The 20,519-nt window shown below is 38.8% G+C and overlaps 1 protein-coding gene across 3 annotated transcripts in view; it reads left to right on the forward strand.

Moving 5' to 3' along the window:
• ZCCHC7 (zinc finger CCHC-type containing 7) overlaps positions 1 to 20,294 on the forward strand; it is a 249,895-nt gene extending 229,601 nt beyond the window's left edge. For all 3 annotated transcript variants that reach the window (XM_059073251.2, XM_059073252.2, XM_059073254.2), the window contains exons 7-9: positions 10,067 to 10,162; positions 16,589 to 16,706; positions 18,951 to 20,294. In XM_059073251.2, coding sequence (XP_058929234.1) covers positions 10,067 to 10,162; positions 16,589 to 16,706; positions 18,951 to 19,393 — 657 coding nt within the window. In that variant the 3' untranslated portion in view covers positions 19,394 to 20,294. The remainder of the gene's footprint in view (positions 1 to 10,066; positions 10,163 to 16,588; positions 16,707 to 18,950) is intronic.
• Positions 20,295 to 20,519: the final 225 nt, after the last annotated feature.

Genomic DNA, 20,519 nt, shown 5'->3' on the forward strand with positions numbered 1-20,519 from the left:
GTAGTCTCTGGGGATTAAGAAGGAAGCCTTTGCTAACTTACTTTAAAATTAAAATAGACGGAGGGATAGCTCTGCAGTTTGAGAGCTACATTGGATTTATTTAAATAGGGTGGTAAATTAAACTTAAACTAACATTTTTCCATTCCATGTAAAATTAGCTATGGCCCAGTGAATAAATGCCACTACCTTTGGAGAAAATTGGGATACTTTTTAAGCCATGAAGATTTAGAACATTCAGGGGGTGAATTACTGTGATCCTTACTGTCTTGCATATGTTCATTGTTCTCTGCTTACTGAGGTTTTCTTTTTTGTTGTTGGCTTTTTTGGGGGGTAGGGGTAGAATGTCATTTACAAAAAGAAAAATCATAAATTAATAAATTTAATAGCTCCTTTTTATAAAACGTATGCTTCATTCATTTTAGTCTTCAAATATATTGGCTTTCAGATTTTGCCTAACACTTAACATTGTGAATGTATAATCTGGTTGGGAGTTATACCAACAGTTTACCTCTATTCTTATTACTGTAGCGTAGTTTTGACTTGAAAAAGATAACAGTCATGTAATCCCTTACACTCTAGGTTACGTAAAATGAATATATAAGTATACAAACATACAGTACTTCAAGGACGTGAATAACCACACTGGTCATTTGCAACCTTCAACCCATTGGCTTGTAAAACTTAACAGTATCCAAAAGAGGGGTAGGGAAGAAATTACATGTACATAGGAAATATCAAATCAATAAAGCAACACCCTTTATTCTGCTGCAATTCAAATGAACACTGTTTTAGAATCTATTTTCCAATAAAGCAAATTACTCTCTGCTAAACCATGAGAAATGCAATTTTTTGCAATTTTCGTTTTCACCAGTGTCTGGTACCTTTCTCATGTTTTCATGACCTGGACTAATTACTTCATGTAGTTTTTTTTTAACAGAAAAAATATCAAAAGCATACACGTCTGCTGCATGCTAATGTTGTGCTGTACATTTTTTCATGAATTTTCATAAGGATTTTTTCTACATAGCATGTGTGGCTTAATGATGTAATCACCCGATAGACTAGAAAATGCTCCAAAGGAGACGTTCCGGTCTGTTGTGTACATAATACATGTTTCAAAAATCTGCCTAATTAAGGAATTACCCAATGGATTGGGAGTCTGTTGGGTACATGACATAGTTTTTTTACACATTAAAAAATATAGGTATATCATTATATATGGTGCTTTCAATGGCATTTTTAGGATGTAGGGGAAATTAGTAGCAATGTCCACTAGAGTACAATTGAATTCTTTCTTTTCACTGAGGGAAAAAAGAGCTTAAAAATCTTCATAAAGGAAGCTTTGTTTTAAAATAGTTTCAAAGCCTTTAGTTTGAGGAGAGACTTTCTTCTCTGAATTTCTCAAAGGGAAGTAATACTGTGAATATTTGTCAGAACAGTATGCAAATGGAAGGCTTTGTCTAAAATCGTGGGTGCAATAGACCTGGAATTCAGATCGCCAGGTGTGAGGACCCACCCCAGAAAAACACTGAAAATGGAGGACAAGACATTAGCCTTTGTATCTTTGGTCATATGGGATCTATTTTTGCCTTTTCAGACTCAGCTTTGGTTCAATTCACTGCAAAACTATTTGCCCAACTTTAAAATTTCTTCCTTTGATTCCTTTAGGCCCCAGCTGTGATTTTCCTTGAATATGTACCAGTTACATTTCTGTTGGCATTTATATTGTGAACAATACCAAAGGAAAGGGAGGGCATCCATTCTTTCCCTGGCTACTTTTCATAAAACTAAATAAAATACTTAGAAAAATATATCTGATCTCTAGAGTAGGTAGTAAAAATAATATCTTTAAATAGGGGGAAAAAGTATATTTTAAATTCAAACTTTTGTTTTGCTCAAATGTCAAATTCATGCCATTAGGTCACTTCAACTAGTGGACTTTGACGATGTTGGCAAGCTTTTGGTTTCTTGTAACATTGTCTTGGCAAATCCTATTTGATTACTTGGGTTTAATATTTTAAAATACTTGAATATTGGGAGGAGGCTTGTGCTATTAGTGAGTTTATTAAAAGAAGAAATTGGAAATATTTTTGAAAGAGTAAGGTAGTTTTCAAACATAAAAAGCATAATTGATTTGAGAGGTGTATATACAAATGTGACTTGTTCAAGAGGACTGGAGCTAAGCTCAGTGCTTTATCAATGTTACATTTGGTCATTAATACATTTACTTCAAGTAATATATTTGCTTTTTAATATATACTCATATAACAAATTCGATTAATAAAAAACATATAGTCTAGTCTTTAAGCATATGTATAATTTAAAAAATAAGTCTGTTTTGCGTTCACAAGAGTAGAAAATTCCCTTTAGTTAGTGCAGTTGATTGCAGATCGTATATAGTAATGAGCTTCAACTAGATACAAGCCCTCATTGGATCAAAGTCAGTTTAGATAAGGGCAGCCCAAGGTCACAGAGAGAGATGCCCAGCAGATCATTTGCATAAAAAATTACTGTTAGAAATAGGACACTGAGGCAGCTCTGGCGTTTTGATCTCTTGGCCTTTGTCATGGAGATTCCTAGTAGTGAAGGGAGTAAGGCCAGTGTCCTAGATAATGATTAACTGTTTTAATGGCATTCATTCATTCATTCCGCACTAACTACTCATGCAGAAAAAAGGGTTATGTAAAATGACATTAGAAGAAAATCATTTGTAATCGTTGCATCGGGCTGCACTATGAGGAGACATTAGGAGTAAATCCGTGGCGTGGTAGGCTTATGCTTTATCTTCTGATATTTACTGAGTTTACTGGTGCATGAAAAGCTTTCAGCAAGAATAGCAGATGGGATGGACCTTTCATAGGTAACGCTATCTACCAGGTTATTACTTCTATATATTGATAGTAAAGTAATCTCTAAGATATCACCCTACAAATATAGATTATTTAAATGTCTGTAACCAAAAAAAAAGAAAAGAAAGAGATCTGCTTTCATAAATAGTTCATTTGGTTATCCATTGGGTCAAAATCTTTAGATAAATCTTTTAACTTTAAAAAAAGTTCTAAAAACTGCATTCATTCCCTTGCATTTAACTTTTTGTCTGCAGTACAGACATGTATGACAGAATCTTGAACTTAGAGCTAATCAGTTGACACATTCTGCTTTAAATTGGACCTTTACTGTTAATTAAAAATAAAGACACGCTCCAAGGCAGAAATATTGAGTCACAAATTTATATTTCTAACACTTTAAATAGCTGTAAGATTTTTGTTAGATCATAGTATGAAAACTTGTCCACTGGAAATAATTATTGAGTTTTCAGTACTGTATTTTCTAATACAGAAATATTCTCTAATTAGGTAAGATCTAGGCTGATTTCATTCCTATTAAATCCTAGTACATGATAGTTTATTAAAATGAGAGTGTGTAGATAGTGTTTGTCATGTCATTTACTAATTAATTATTGTGAAACAGTTTAAATTTCCCTAGCACAATATAAATACTGTTGCTATTTTTATTAGTAATAATGGAAGTTTGTAACTAGTGATATTATTCAGATGAATGAACATCCAAATGTTTGTACTTCATCCAGGGGCATAAATGAACAGTGGGGCTAAATATGAAGCTTTTTGAATGAGATTTCTTTCAAAATAAAATAAGTATCAACATGAAACATGCTTTCAAAATCTTGATTAAGAAGGATGTCTCTATTACTAATTCCTTCCTGGTTCTGCCAGAGTACATAGCTGATTCTCAAGGTAAAGTATGAGAGATGCTTAGGAAGCTGTATTAATTTATTCAGCCTTTTTAATATATCAAAGCATAATTTTATACATTGTGCCTTAATGACATAAAAATTGATATAATTTCCCAAAGTATCCAAATTATTAACAATAACTAAAATGTATTGGATGCTTACTGTGGGCCATGCACTTTATATATGCATTACCTGATTATTAATTCATTAATATTTGCTGAACTCCTGCTATATGCCTAGGCCTGTTCTAGGATCTGGGGTACAGCACTGAACAAAAAAACAGACAGAATCCCTTCACGTTGGGAGATAGACAAAACAAACAAGTAAAATATACAGTATGTCAGATGTAGTAAGTGCCACGGAGTTTTAAAAAAGGAAGGGAGGGGGCTTCCCTGGTGGCGCAGTGGTTGAGAATCCACCTGCCGATGCAGGAGACACGGGTTCGTGCCCTGGTCCGGGAGGATCCCACATGCCGCGGAGCAACTAAGCCCGTGAGCCATGGCCACTGGGCCTGCGCGTCCGGAGCCTGTGCTCCGCAACGGGAGAGGCCACAACAGTGAGAGGCCCGCATACCGCAAAAAAAAAAAAAAAAAAAAAAAAAAAAAGGAAGGGAGGGAGGGTAGTGAAGCAGCATAGGGAACACCAATTGGAGGGAGCTAGCAACGTTAAATAGGGTGGTCAGGAGAAAATGACATTTGAGCCAAGACTTGAAGGAGGTGAAGGAGCTTACCATATTTATCAGGGGGAAGAGTGCTACGGACAGATGGAACAGCATTTAGTACTATTTGTAATTTCCTCAAACTTAAGCAATCAAATAATTAAATTCAGAGAAATTCTATAAAGCTTTTGCTCTGTATCCTCAATCAGTAGCAGAGATTTTCAGTATTCATATCTACTTTAAATACTTTTATTGGCTGCATAATTCATTTTCACTCTAAAATTTTAGAGGCTGTAACATCTATTCATTCACCACCTATTTATTGAGCACTTACCATGCTCTATGTCAGGTGTTGGCAAACTTTTTTTGTAAAGAGCCAGATAGTAAATATTTTAGCTTGGCAGGCCAGTCATTGGTCTCTGTCATAACTTGATCCCTGTAGCATGAAAAGCAGCCGGGCTGTGTTCCAGTAATTTATGGACACTGAATTTTGAATTGTATATAATTTTCACATATTACAAAACATTCTTTTTTAGAATTTTTAAACCATTTTAAAATGTTAAAATCATTCTTACCTTATAGGCCATATAAAACAGGCAGGAGGCTGGATTTGACCTTCCAGCCATAGTTTGCACACTCTAGATTTTGGGCATAGGGATGCATAGTGGACTGGATGAAGATCCCTGCCCTCATGTACCTCGCATTCTAGAAATGGGGAAGCAGACGATAAACATAATAAAAAACCAGTTTAGTATACTAGTGGGTGAAATAGGGAAAGGATCAGGAGCACTGTGGCCTTTACTCTGAGAGGAGGTGATAGGAATGAACCACTGAAGAGTTGTGTGGTAGTGTGACTATCCTTCTGTTCTGTGCTCCCAAGGAGAAGCCAGAAGTGCTGTAGGGGTACAGGTGGCCCCTCCTGTGAGGAAGCCCCTACTTGTATCCGTGCCAGTCAAGTTCCAACGTCTGGATATCCCTGCTAATTTGGTTCTCATAAGCTCCCCTCATAATTATTTCCTGATTCATCTTGTCCTTTTGCATAGGATTTGAACCAATGGAACTCTTATTCCGTGGACTAAACATAAGTGGGCGTATTTTCCTTCTCATGAATCAACCTAGAATTCTGGGCTCAGAGATAAATTGTCATGTATTTGCACAAACATAAGTAGAGAAACTTTTAAACATAGGTGAGTTTTTCAGAGAATGTGTATAATTTGGGGGGTGGATTTTTCTTTCATTGGTTATACTCTGCTAACAGTTGCCAGTTAGTTGTTGAGCCCATACCATTAGCTTCACACTAGCTTCCCATGCCACATAAAGTAAATCCAGCACTCTTCACCCTTATTTATGATCTGGTCCCTCTTCACTTTTAGAACCTCCTTTTCTCCTGGTCTTCCTTCACCTACTACACTTCCAAGTTATAGATATTTTTCAGATACTCAAATATAGCAAGCTTATGCTCACCTCAGGGCTTTACACTACCTGTTCCCCATGCCTTATGCCCAGAATACTGTTTCCCCAGTGATCACATACTTGGGGGTTTTTTGTTATAAGAAATGACCTTCCCAGTGAGAGTTTCCCCCAAAGTCAATCTGAGTCACCACCAATGACTCATTTACATAACTGTTTTAATTGCCTGCATACCATTTATCACTATCTGATACTGTGTGTGTGTGTGTGTGTGTGTGTGTGTGTGTGTTGTTGGTTTTGTTCATCTGTCTTCCACCACTGGAGATGTGAGCAATGATTTTTGTCTTGCTCACTTCTCAATTAGGTAATCTTAGAACAGTATCTGGCATGTATTAGGTACTCAATAATTATTTTTTGAATAGATTAATGAAAGAATGTATATAGATGCTCATGCCATGTGCCCAGCACTCTGGTAAATGTCACTAATGGAGGCATCCTTGGACTTAACATTTTGCTCTACTTGTCCCCTTCCTTTCTCCCACACAGTGTGGTTTCTTGAAAAAGTTATCTATGTTCTGTTCTTTAGCATCTTTCTACATGCAATAAACCCCTTACAATCTGTTTTGTGCCTCTGCCTCTGAAATGAAACTGCTCACACCAGTTTCCAGTTGCCAACAACTTCCTGGCTGTTAAGTCCAATGGATTTTGTAGTCTTCATTGTATTTGATTCACCAGTAGCTTTTGACTTCCTTGAAACATTATCCGTTCTACCTTCACATCCATGGTACCACCTATTTTGGTTTTATTTCTTTCTCTTAAACCACATATACTCATGGTTGCAATTTTGTATCACACCAAATAATATAGTTATCTTTTAGATGGAAAAATTATTTCTGCTTAGTAATTTCATGTCTTCCCAGTGCTCTACTACTGAACAAATTTGTAAACTGCTGCACGAGTTCTACATGCTTATGCGCATACCTGTTAAAACTGTATTTAAGGGACTTCCCTGGTGGTGCAGTGGTTAAGAATCTGCCTGCCAGTGCAGGGAACATGGGTTTGAACCTGGTCTGGGAAGATCCCACATGCCGGGGAGCAACTAAGCCCATGCACCACAACTACTGAAGCCCGCATGCCACAACTACTGAAGCTCATGTGCCTAGAGCCTGTGCTCCACAGCAAGAGAAGCCACCACAATGAGAAGCCCACGTACCACAATGAAGAGTAGCCCCTGCTCGCCGCAACTAGAAAAAGCCCGTGCACAGCAATGAAGACCCAATGCAGCCAAAAATAAATAAATAAATAAATAGATTAATTAATTTTAAAAAAAACTATTTAATGGCTTTTAGCTAGTCCTAATTCGTGACCCACGTTTTTTATTAGAGGATATAAGACATTTGTTGACTGTGTTTTTTATTATATCCCAACTGGGAATAGCTGAGATTGTAAATTCCATTTTGTATTTTCATTAGAAAACATGTTTCAGGTTATTATCATCCTCCAGTTTTTCAATTTAGGAAATGGAGCTAAAAGTAAAGTTGTTTGAAGAACAACCTATATGTTTATAACCTATATATATATTTATAACCTATAGATTATTTTCCTGTATCAAGAAAATAAAACATCCCACAGACCACCTATTCGCCACATTAAATAACAAAATCAGTTGACAGACAAGTTATTGGCCCTCTTTGTAGACACCCAATAAAGAATATAAGAAATAAACTTATCTAAGTTTATTCCCATCCTTCCAATCTCCAAAAAAATATGAGGGGAATTAGTTTTTTCTCCTCCTCTTTAAAACCCGTGCCACGTCAGGAGTTTTGCTCTATCCATCCTTTCTCTGTGTTTTCAACTTCTCCACCTCTATTAGCTTTCTCACATTTTCAGGTCTCTCCCATTCTAATAACGAACTCCACCAAATCCTCCTCCTAGGTACTGACTGATCTTATTTTTGCCCCTTTTTACTCATGCTTCTTAAAATAATATATACCTACTGTCTACTTTTCTTCAACTTCCATTCATTTTTTTAAACATTTCTTGTTATGAAATGTAATATACATAGTGAAAAGTGCATCAAACATATGTGTACAATTTAATAAATGAGTTATATAACACACTTAAGTTATATGACACCACTGTGTTCGAAAATAGAAAATTGCAGCTACCCTGAGACCCTCTGCTCTATTCTCTCCCCACAGGAAGTAACCACTGTCCTGGCTTTTGTGGGTAATCATTTCTTTGCTCTTCTTTATAGTTCTACCACCTTTGCATGCATCTCCTTCACTCTTCAACCTATTGCTTTCTACTCTTTCTACCTTCTTACTGATTCCAAAATTCTCACAATAAAGTTATCCATGAACAGTGTGAAATCTAAGGGTGTTTCCCAGCCCTAATCTCACTAGGCTTCTCTGCTGTATTTGACATCATAGATCAGTTCATCCATCTTGAAACTAATGTAAGGTCTATGACCATTCTCTGTGGCTCTGCGTTCTTTAACCTGTCCTTCTCTGTCTCTTTCACAGGCTTTTCTGCCTGCCCCTTGTGTGTTGTTCCCAGGGTTCCATCTTTAGCTCACTGCTGCTCATCTGGCTATGGCAATACTGTCCACTCTGGTCATTTCAGCCTCCACTATTAATGCAGCTTACTTTCAAATCTAATCTTCAGCACAGATGTGTTTTCTAAGCTTTATCTTACACAGATAACTGCCTGGTGGACATCTGTCTCCACCTAGATACTCAACGTCCAAAAAAGACTTCATCATCTTTCCCTCTAAACTGACTCTACCTTCTTTTCCTACCTTTTCTGAATCAGTTGTTGACACTACTGCTTACTAGTTTACCCAAGTTAGAAACCTGAAAAGCATCCTAATTTCTCTTTCCCCTCTACATAAAATTTTCCATTTGATTTACACCTAATTCTTTTAGAGTAAATTTAGACTTTTTATATTTCAAGGGAAGCTTTACCTGAGTTCCTTACCCATCCAATGATGGGTCCCCCTTGGCACTCCATTAATACCTTGTACACGCTTCTATCACTGTGCTTACATTGTTGTCGTTATCTATTTTTATGTCTGTCATGTTCTACTGGGCTTTTATTCTCCTCTGAGATACCTAATACGTAACACAGTATTGGGCACAATGTGGAATGGAATGAGGAGTGAGGAAGGTGAGGAAAGCACACGTTGATGTTAAGAATAAAAGAATTGTTATCATGTTACACACTTCAGTACACAGAACCATCAGAATATGGGGTCTCCACACTAAACTGTAGGAGGCAGTATTTCTTTTCTTTTAATTTTATTTATTTATTTATTTGGGCTGCATTGGGTCTTTGTTCCTGCACGTAGTTTGTTCCTGTGTGCAGGCTTTCTCTAGTTGTGGCGAGCAGGGGTACTCTTTGTTGCAGTGCACGGGCTTCTCATTGCGGTGGCTTCTCGTTGCAGAACAAGGGCTCTAGGTGTGCAGGCTCAGTAGTTGCAGCACGTGGGCCCTAGAGCACGTGGGCTTCAGTAGTTGTGGCACATGAGCTCAGTAGTTGTGGCACACGGGCTCTAGGGCACGTGGGCTTCAGTAATTGCGGCATGCGGGCTCAGTTGTGGCTCGTGGGCTCTAGAGCACAGGCTCAAGTAGCTGTGACGCACAGGCTTAGTTGCTCTGCGGCATGTGGGATCTTCCCGGACCAGGGCTTGAATCCGTGTCCTCTGCCTTAGCAGGCAGATTCTTACCGACTGCGCTACCAGGGAAGTCCCAAAAACTTTTTTTAGATAAGCAATTCCTTACAAATACTGCCTCCTGGGACTTCCCTAGTGGCACAGTGGTTAAGAATCCACCTGCCAAGGCAGGGGACACGGGTTCGAGCCCTGGTCCGGGAAGATCCCACATGCCGCAGAGCAACTAAGCCTGTGCGTCACAGCTACTTGAGCCTGCGCTCTAGAGCCCGAGAGCCACAACTACTGGAGCCTGCAAGCCACAACTTCTGAAGCCCGCACACCACAATTACTGAAGCTCATGCTCCTAGAGCCCATGCTCTGCAACAGGAGAGGCCCCTGCACCGCAACAAGGAGTGGCCCCCGCTCGCCGCAACTAGAGAAAAGACTGTGCACAGCAACGAAGACCCAATGCAGCCAAAAATAAATAAGTAAAAACCTTGAGGATATATATTTTTTAAAGTTCTTTTGGAAAGAACGAGGTTTTAATTTTCTTCTGACATTCACTAAATCTTCACAAATATTCATGTTGCAGACCAAACCTGGACCACCCAAAAAGCCAAAGACCCCTTCTGGACAATCAGCCTTAGTGTATTGCTACAACTGCGGGCAAGAAGGCCATTACGGACATGTAAGTTTAAGTGGAATTTGGGCATAAAGCATTCTGTTGTTCAGGAGTGGTTGCTGAAAGATGAGCCCGAGTAATTCTGAGCACATTTCTTTTATAAACTAATATCTTGAAGTAAGACTTAATATATTTTCAACCGATTTACTTCTCCTATGCCTACCAGAGTAACAGATCTGTCAGAACACATTCTTCTAAATGTTTTAGTATACATGCATGTTAGTCTAAAACAAATACAGCTCATAGAATCATTCAGACAAATAATAGTAGTCAGTAGAATGGTTACAGTTCTCACGAGTTCTTAGGATTACTAGTACTTTGACTCAGCCAAATCGTGATTTTTTAGATTTTCTATATAGTTCTCCAGTATCTCTGGTTTTCCCCAGTACTGTGTTCAGTTAAATCTTTACCACTCACATGCAAACCTTGACACTCGCTAGTGGAAAGACAGAGGTGCTGCATCATCATCCATCCTGCCTACCCCACAAATGCCCCAATTCCCTATCCAACCTGCATATTTCGTAACCCTAACTGAAAGGGCCGAACTTTGTGTGTTCTAGATACTGAGGTGTCAAAGCAGAAACTTGCTGCTGTGAGGTGGGAGTGAGTCTCCTAGCCAGTTATCTCATTTAGCGTGAAACAGCAACAGCTCATCCCAGAGACAGGATGCAATAAGAATAGACTCTCAGGCCATATGTTCTGGGAATCTTGAGACAGAGGAGGAAAGGCAGTGGCACAAGAAGTACAAAATATGTATGGAGAAATACACTCCCAGTCTCCAGATAGGCTTCTAATAGCCTAGAAACCAAAATATACCAATATCAAGTCAGATCTGATGACGGGAGGTGGAAAGCATGCAGAGGTAGGGAGTCTACAAAATGGATAGAGGTGTGAACAGTAGGATGGAATGGTATTGCAGGTCACGTGTTGAGTCCTGGCCATGGCACTTCACCAGTGCAGACCTTGGGGACAGAGCTCTACGATACGGGGAGAGACAAAAAGTCTGGAGAAGAAAAAGTGTGGGACAGAGTCCATCAACAGATGGAGCTTTTCTTCCACGTTGGGCCAGCAGGACCGTGGGGTAAAGGGATAGAATATGAAAGAGAGGATGGAGCTCTGATCTTCAGTTTTAATTTTTGCTTTGCTACTGACCTAACCATGTGACTTAAACCAACCCACTTTTTCTCCCTGGTCTCCAGTTTCTTTATTTCCAAAGCAAAGAAGTTGTACAGGGAGAGCTCTCAGCACTGATTTTGTATTTCCAATGTGATCACATCCATAGTATGGGGATACAGACGGAGGGACCCTGCAGTATAATTACCTCACTTCTATAGAACTCACACTGAAAAGCTAGTTTGAGAATACCTTTTTTTTGCAAAATTATCATCTCTAGATCTTTTACTGCTCTGTGTATTCCTCCTTGTTGCCCAAACTCAGATGTTGTTTAACGAACATATTCACATAAGCAGTCCACTGCCACACAAATCACACAGATGTACAATTTATGCTTGCTTACCTCTTTAAAGCAAAAGGGTATAATTTTAGCATTTATGTTTGTTCAATTAAGGAAAAACAATTAGAGTTGGACACATACTGCTTACTAGTCACTCCTGTTAATGTAGATAGGAAATATATTAAAAGCATTTGGAACTTATCCCTGAAATCTAGATTTAGATAATTTTTAATTTACCATAAAGCAAATTTGGCAGCCTCATTGCTGCCATAGATGAAGAACTCTAGATTATCCACACTAATGAAGAAGATCAGTGGTGTGGCTAATCCAGAATAGTAGATAAATTATATAGCCAACTATCAATTGTCTGTGCTAATGGAGGGGACCAGCGATGTGGATAATCAAAATATAATTTACATTTAGCTTTGGAAAGTGTTTATAGTACTGTATAGCTCTGTAGAGCCACATCAGTCTAGACTGTATAGGATCCAAATAGGAGACTGGGCAGGTAGTTACAGCTGTCTGAGGGCCCCTCCCCTTCAGTTTCAGAACTTCAGCTCTATAGATGTTAATAAGTAGCTTCTTCATGTGAAAGATACTCTAAGGGGAATGTGGCATTGCCCTTCCCTAATTCCACTCACTCTAACTGGGGAGGCAGGAACAATCATAAGCAGCTCCATATGAGGCAAACTGCAATAGAAAGCAGTACTCACCATGTAAAGAGACTACTCCAGGATGAGTGGGGCACTGGGAGTATATCAAGAGCTCTAGTACCTTTTTGTAATTGTAATTTGCTCTTAATATTCTATAGAATCTTAGTCTATTCAGGCTGCTATAAACAAACTACCATAGACTGAGTGGCTTATAAACAACAGGAATTTATTTCTCACCACAACCATGGTGCAGAATCAGTGTCTTGTGAGGGCCGCTTCCTCATAGACGGCACTTTTTTGCTGTGTCCTTATATGGTGGAAGAGGCTAGAGAGCTCTGTGGAGTCTCTTTTACAAGAGTTCCACCCTTGTGATCTAATCACCTCCCAAAGGGTCCACCTCCTAATACCATCACTTTGGGGTTTAGATTTCAACACATGAATTGGGTGGAGGGATACACAAACGTTCAAACCATAGTAGAATCTTAGACCCAAATCTTATGGGTATCCTTTCTCCTGGAAACTTGGTGCCACCATGGATAGTGATTTATAAAAGCAATTCTTTATGTTACCCTATAGGTTTGCCTTATAACTTTCAATACCCCAAAAAGCCCAAAAAGATCCAGAAACTCAACAACAGGTTAAATCTGAAGGTAGTTGGAAGAAGGAAATTATAAAGATAAGAACCAAAATTACTGAAATAGAAAACATGATTAATAGCATCATCAAAACCGAAAACTGGTTCTTTGAAAACATTTTCTTTTCAAAAGACGAGAGACTTCCGGAAAAACTGCTCGAAGAAAAGGAAAAGATACAAATAAACAATGAGTGAAAAAGTGTAAATAGCTTAAAATACAGTATAATTTTTTACTTAAAGAATACTGTATAAACTTCATAAAGGTCAGTGTTAGGGACTTCCCTGGCTGTCCAGTGGTTAAAACTCTGTGCTTCCACTGCAGGGTGCACAGGTTTGATCCCTGGTGGGGGAACTAAGATACTGCATGCTGTGTGGCCAAAAAACAAACAAACAAAAAATAAAGTTCAATGTTAAATCTGAAAATGCAGATAAAATAATTCTCTGCAAAAATATAAATTAATCAAAATTATTGAAGAAGAACAAACTTACATGAACCAATACCACTAAAGAAACTGAATTAATAATCAGAATTCTCCCCACCAAAATATACCAGACCCAGGTAGGTTTGTAGTCAAGTGTTACCAAACCTTTATTCAGATAGATAATCCAAAGAATACCACTCACCTTAGTCTGTGAAACTATTATAACCTAAAAATACTTCAAAATATTTACAGAATGTTACCATTTTTGTGAAATCTGAACACTTCAAAATTATACTATTGTTTATTGGAATATTTATTAATAGTAAGAGTATTAGGGCTTCCCTGGTGGCGCAGTGGCCGAGAGTCCGCCTGCTGATGCAGGGGACACGGGTTCGTGCCCCGGTCCGGGAAGAGCCCATGTGCCACGGAGCGGCTAGGCCTGTGAGCCGTGGCTGCTGAGCCTGTGCATCCGGAACCCATGCTCCACAACGGGAGAGGCTACAACAGTGAGAGGCCCGCGTACTGCAAAAAAAAAAAAAAAAATTAGTAAGAGTATTAAAACATGAGAATGGCAGGGACCAACTTTAAGACCATGGCAGCGGGCTTCCCTGGTGGCGCAGTGGTTGAGAGTCTGCCTGCCGATGCAGGGGATACGGGTTCGTGCCCCGGTCCGGGAGGATCCCACGTGCCGCGGAGCGGCTGGGCCTGTGAGCCATGGCCGCTGGGCCTGTGCGTCCGGAGCCTGTGCCCCGCAACGGGAGAGGCCACAGCAGTGAGAGGCCCGCGTACCACAAAAAAAAAAAAAAAAAAAAAGACCATGGCAGCTTCTGGAAAGGGAAGGAGATGAATGGGAAGTGTGAAGGAGAGTTACACAGAGGATCTCAATTATATCATTAATGCTTAGGGGGGAACAACTAAATTAAGGGTAAATGTTTAATTGATAAAGCTAAATGGTTAGGTACAGATTTCCATTATTTTCTATACTTAAGTGTATATTTAGAATGATTCCTAGTTTTTAAAATCTACAAACTATGTTTCTAAGTGTATGGTGGCCAGTTTGGTCAAGTATCTTAGAATTACAAGTTGACCTCTTGCACTGTTGGTGGAAATGTAATGGATACAGCCAATATGGAGAACAGTATGGAGGTTCCTTAAAAAACTACAAATAGAACTACCATATGACCCAGCAATCCCACTACTAGGCATATACTCTGAGAAAACCATAATTCAAAAAGAGTCATGTACCACAATGTTCATTGCAGCTCTGTTTACAATAGCCAAGACATGGAAGCAACCTAAGTGTCCATCGACAGATGAGTGGATAAAGAAGATGTGACACGTATATACAATGTACTATTACTCAGCCATAAAAAGAAACGAAATTGAGTTATTTGTAGTGAGGTGGATGGACCTAGAGCCTGTCATACAGAGTGAAGTAGTGAAGTAAGTCAGAAAGAGAAAAACAAACACCGTATGCTAACACATATACATGGGATCTTAAAAAAAAAAATGGTTCTGAAGAACCTAGGGGCAGGACAGGAATAAAGATGCAGACATGGAGAATGGACTTGAGGACATGGGGAATGGGAAGGGTAAGCTGGGGCAAAGTGAGAGAGTGGCATGGACATATATACACTACCAAATGTAAAATCGATAGCTAGTGGGAAGCAGCCGCATAGCACAAGATCAGCTCGGTGCTTTGTGTCCACCTAGAGGGGTGGGAGGGAGACGCAAGAGAGAGGAGATATGGGGATATATGTATGTGCATAGCTGATTCACTTTGTTATAAAGCAGAAACTAACACACCATTGTAAAGCAATTATACTCCAATAAAGATGTTAAGAAAAAAAAAGAATTACAAGTTGAGTATATAATGACAAAGTTATGATAAATCAGCTAAATTCTATGCAGATATTTCACATACTTTCTTCCTAAGAGGTACAGATTTTCCCTATTATCTGAAAGTAGAGCGTTCCTGTGAAACCCTTCTTAAGCCAAAGTAGCTGTAAAGCAAAGAAGCCGTTACCTTACAACGCATCTTTCTAACGAACGCAAAAAATAAATGGAGATAAAACACAGATGCTCACAGACACAGTTCAAAGCTATGGCGGCTTGACGCCGAGATGAGGGCAGTTCCTGGGGAAGGAGCGTGGCGGGGCCACTCCCACTGCTCCGGGTGCTCACTGTCTCTGTAATGGTTGCTGCAAAACAGATGCTAAACACTGTTTTCACTTTTCACCTTTTCTTGTAAAGGTGAAAAAATTCTCTTCATATTTCTTTCTGCTAGTGAAAACAGGTCTTTCATAAAAGTGAAGCGGTATAAAGCAAACTTTTTAAAAGCAGGGGATACTTGTAGTTTAATTTTTCTTCAGTACCTAGCTAAGAAGCATTGAACGTTTATAATAAATTTTAGGCAAGATGGCAGAAGACAGAAGCGGAAAGTTCCAAAATGAAGCCTCTTTCAAATGAAAGACATTATTTGGTTTGAGACAAGCTGAATGGATATGTGTCGCAGACCAGGATAAACAAAGCCTACTACATGGGACGTGGGTCAGGCCAAGGATGTGGATTTGGGAAGTAGCAGCTACCAGAAGACCAGAGTCAGGAGAGTAGGGAGCTGTCCTGGGGTGAGTGAGAGGAGTGATCTCTTCTTAAGTAGGGGGAGCAAAGAGAAGAGAGGTTTCCTTCCGGATTACCTAGGAACATTTTCAAGCTAGGCACAACCCACCACCACCCTGCTCACCACCATAAGAATCACTGCCCTTGTGAGCAGTGAGTGTTGGTTTAAAATAAGCTTGCAAAAAACTACTTGTGTGGGTGAAAAGGAGTAAAGGGCTAAGAATTTACCCCCACATTGAGGGTGTAAATGTGAAGAGAAGAAGAAAAGGAGAAACACCTGATGGAAGGCTGTTAGAAGAGACAGACAAGCAAAGAGCTGATAAAACATAATTTTAAATAAAATAAACCCTCCAACAGAGGAACAAGGCATTGCTGGGGGACAGGGTTGGCGGGGAAGATTTTAAAAAGATAAGAAGGGTTTTGTAGGTAAAGAAATAAAGGAAGAAAATCCAAGCCTGAAAGACTAGCATGTAAGCACGATCGGGTGTTTGGCTGATCCTCCCAGTGTCCCAGCAAGACCACATCCTGCAGCCACAGTGTGAGTATCAGCAATGGGAGCTCATCACTAATTACAGTGGTCCATAATCTTACAAAAAAAGTTGTCTGAACAGTGTGACCTTGTGACATCATCATTTCAAATACAATTTGCAGGAATGTACAGAAAGACGAATGTTTAACCAGACCTTTCCAACATCTCCATTCATCTACTACTATGATGACAAATATGAAATCCGGGAGAGAGATCAGAGAATAAAACGAAAAGTGAAAGGTATGTTACTAGTTTTCTTACTAAATCACCTTTGCAATAGTTCCTAAATTTCTTTTTTTGCACTGTCTTTGCAAACTGCTTTGGGGGCCTTTGGTTAGGACAGAAAATGTTTTTAATAGTTACTATAGAAACTGGAACTTTCTTTTCTTTTTCTAAAATTTATTTATTTTTTTTTTAATTTATTTTTATTTATTTATTTTATTTATTTTTGGCTGCGTTGGGTCTTCATTGCTGCACGCGGGCTTCCTCTAGTTTCAGCGAGTGGGGGCTACTCTTCGTTGCGGTGGCTTCTCCTATTGCAGAGCTTAGGCTCTAGGCGCGTGGGCTTCAGTAGTTGTGGCTCGTGGGGTCTAGACCGCAGGCTCAGTAGTTGTGGCGCAAGGACTTAGTTGCTCCGCAGCATGTGGGATCTTCCCAGCCCAGGGCTCGAACCCATGTCCCCTGCATTGGCAAGTGGATTCTTAACCACTGCACCACCAGGGAAGCCCGAAACTGGAACTTTCTTGATCTCCAGAAATCAAGCACCCACTTCAAAAATCCTGTGTTTTAATCTGTTCACAGTGAACATTTTTCTCACATAATGATCATTTTAGAAAATGTCCAGAAAATACTTATATCCATTTATGCATGCAGAGTTTTTAAAGCTTCCTTTGAGATTTTTCTTTTTGACAAATAATTATGTTCTTCCTCTTTATATCTCTAGTATTTTTCAAGCAAAGAAAAGTTTTCCCTGCTAGGTGATTCCTGGAGCTTCCCCAAAGAAGTCATTTTTTATTGGCCACCATTATGAACAGAGCTCCAGATCCACAGCCACCCTCCATTTCTTTATTTGCTGTTGCTAACATAATGTTCTTTCTCACCAAATTATTTTATAATTTAGGCTTATTTTCTCTGCCACTCTTTTTTCTTGCCATATGCTTCACAGTGGTTTACAAAGTTACTTTTTTTGCTTTCAGGACCAAATAGTTCTATATTTTTCAAGTTAACTCATACATTGTTGACCCTTGGCCTTTTCATTATTCTCTTCCAGACTCTCTCTGAGTTCAGGTCCTTTCAAAATGAAAATAGTAATTTTGGAGGAAAGTAGAGGAATTACTTCTCAACTTCTGCATATTTTGCATATTTTATCTCTCTATGTAGAGAAATTATAGTACAAGAAGATAATGATTAGACAACTAAATTTTTAAAAGATTACAAAGAAATGCACCAAAATGTCATCTCTGGATTAAAGGGTTGTGGATGCTTTCTCTGTTATTTTCTCTGTACTTTTCTGTATTTCCCAACTTTTCTTTAATAAGCATTTATAACTTCTGTAATCAGGGAAATATCCTTTGTTCTCCTTTTAAATTATATCAGCAACTCTGTGGCACAGATCCACTTTGAGGCTCACTATATTGGACTTTATATTTTATACTGAAGTCTATAAGTAGTTATTGATACTTACTCTTGCTGTATATTCTAGAATTCATTTTTGTCCCCTAAGTAGACTACTTCGCCCTCTGTCCCATTTTTTTATTGGTGACTTCTTTAATCTTTCAAGGTTCTGTTGACCTTAGTTTTCATCCCTCACTGTAACCTCATCTCCCACTTACCCCATCAGAATCACTACCATCAGACACTTATAGTAAGCGTGCCAAGTCCTGATAAAATATAACATCAGATCTGGCACTTAAACCTCTCAGATACACAAGTGTGTGCACTTGTGTGCACACACAAGACTTAGAGACACTCAGTCTCTAAGCCAGTGGTCTCTACTCTGGAGGAATAATCTCCTGTCCAGTATGGCATCCACCTGTAAGTACTGTGGTCAGACTTTATCTTCAGAGTATAATTGAAATGTCATAATGAAACTGTCAAAAGGCCACATTATACATCTTGCTTCACCTTATCTTCAAGGGCTGTCTCTTTATCACTGCAGGAACTTGAATTGGTCAGATGTGACTTTTCACAAAGCTGACATGATTACTGCTCTCACTGGTCCCTGTCTCCCTTGTTGAACCTAGTTAAACTATTGAACAAATTAAGTATCATTGGATTTCTGTGTGTTTTCCATGTTTAGAAATATAGAACTACAACCATTGAGTTTTTAGTGAGTGATTTTTTTACCTTAGTAAGGGCTCTTTAGAATGTCATATCATTAATGCATTTAAATGTCTGGCTTCCCTCTCTGCTAAGTTATTTACAGACCAATGAAAGCTCTGCATGGAGCTGCTGAATATGCAGAAATACTTTTATGTTTTCCAGAACTCCAGAAGAATGGGGACTTTCCAAGGCAGTTCAAGAGGCCTCATATGGAAGCAGCAGATAAGAGGCCCCACCGTGATATGAGGAAGAGCCATGCCTCATGGAGAAATAACACGTGGCCTCAGGAAAAGAAAGAAACCCAAAAAGAAGCCATGAACAGGACCCGCAGAGAGCGTGAGAAGCACAGGAAGGCTGACAGGTGTCATGAAGTAGATGAGGACTACCCCAGGGGCCCCAGAGTCCACTCTTCTCCTGGCACTGTCAAAACCCAGAAGCCTCACAAGCCCCTTCACCACTCATCACATTACCACAAGCCAAGAGAAGACAGGCTGCCCAGAGAGGGCAGGAGGGTCAGGAATAAGAAAAAGGAGAGCTGTTTGGAGGATGATGGCAATGATAATTTATTTCTCATTAAGCAGAGGAAAAAAAAGTCTAAGCTGTGACTTAGGTTCTGATTTGGCTTCCCAGTGTTTGGTCTTCATGTCTACAACATCCTGGCAATATTTGTATTACCTATAATTAAATAAAATGAGGTTTTTGTTTTTGTTTTTTTAATCTCAGCCATACCTAGAGCTATTGAACAAAGTCTTTGGAGATCTCAGTTCTCTGTGTCCAACAGGTTATTAGGTAAGAAAATAGAAAGATAAACTCGGACTTCCCCTGTTCCAGGATGTCATTTTTATTCACTCAGTACCCTAGGGATAGGAAGAATTAATCTTTTCACAAAAAAATTTTTTTAATATTTTGAAAAAATAAAACTCATTAAATGTATGCAGTGTGAGTATGAAAATTAAATCCTTGCAAGAAGATAAATTAATGCTAATACGAAAAATTCATCACTTTTTCAGCATTCCTTTTTTTTTTAATATCGGAAAGGATAATAACTATATATCTAAATCTGGCTTTTCTTGCTTCTGAAGCTGGTGTCAGAATCTTACTTTGGTCAGAGTATCACAGGCTGAAAATGAAGGTGTCGTCACTGAAGCACTGAAGAGACAGGGAATTGGGTTTTGGAGCAAAATACAAGTAAGGAATCCATCCAGAGTAAATGTTGAGAAACAGATTTCCTGAAACAAGTGAAAAGTCATCAGAAATTTTAATCACAAGGAAATCATTTTTACCATTTTTACAGCGATACTCGAGGAAGACTGTCCCTCAGATATTTAAGATGAATATCATCCAACTTAAAAAATTGTTTTGTTCTCATGGGTTTTTTAACTACCACAGAGTTATATAGAAATTTTTATACTTGTGAACCTTTTGTACTTATCAGAGCCTAATGTTAGAATAAGAGAAATAAAATACCTAAAATAAAGTAAATTTGTCTACTATGTAAAAAGACAATGAGAGTTTGAGTAGTGATAAAGGGCGTACTTGGGTTGGACAAGTGACTAAAGTTATAAAAATCTCTGTAAACTAGGGTCAAATGCCCTTACTGTGCCCAAGCACTAGCTTTATGCCAGAATAAAATGAGATGGAGAAACAAAATGTTTCTCCATGTTCTCCAACAATTGGAATCTTAAATTTGTGTTTTACTCTTTGTGAAGTACACAGTCTGCTGTATATCTG

Source organism: Kogia breviceps, chromosome 8 (assembly GCF_026419965.1).
Source record: "Kogia breviceps isolate mKogBre1 chromosome 8, mKogBre1 haplotype 1, whole genome shotgun sequence".
Lineage (NCBI taxonomy): Eukaryota > Metazoa > Chordata > Mammalia > Artiodactyla > Physeteridae > Kogia > Kogia breviceps.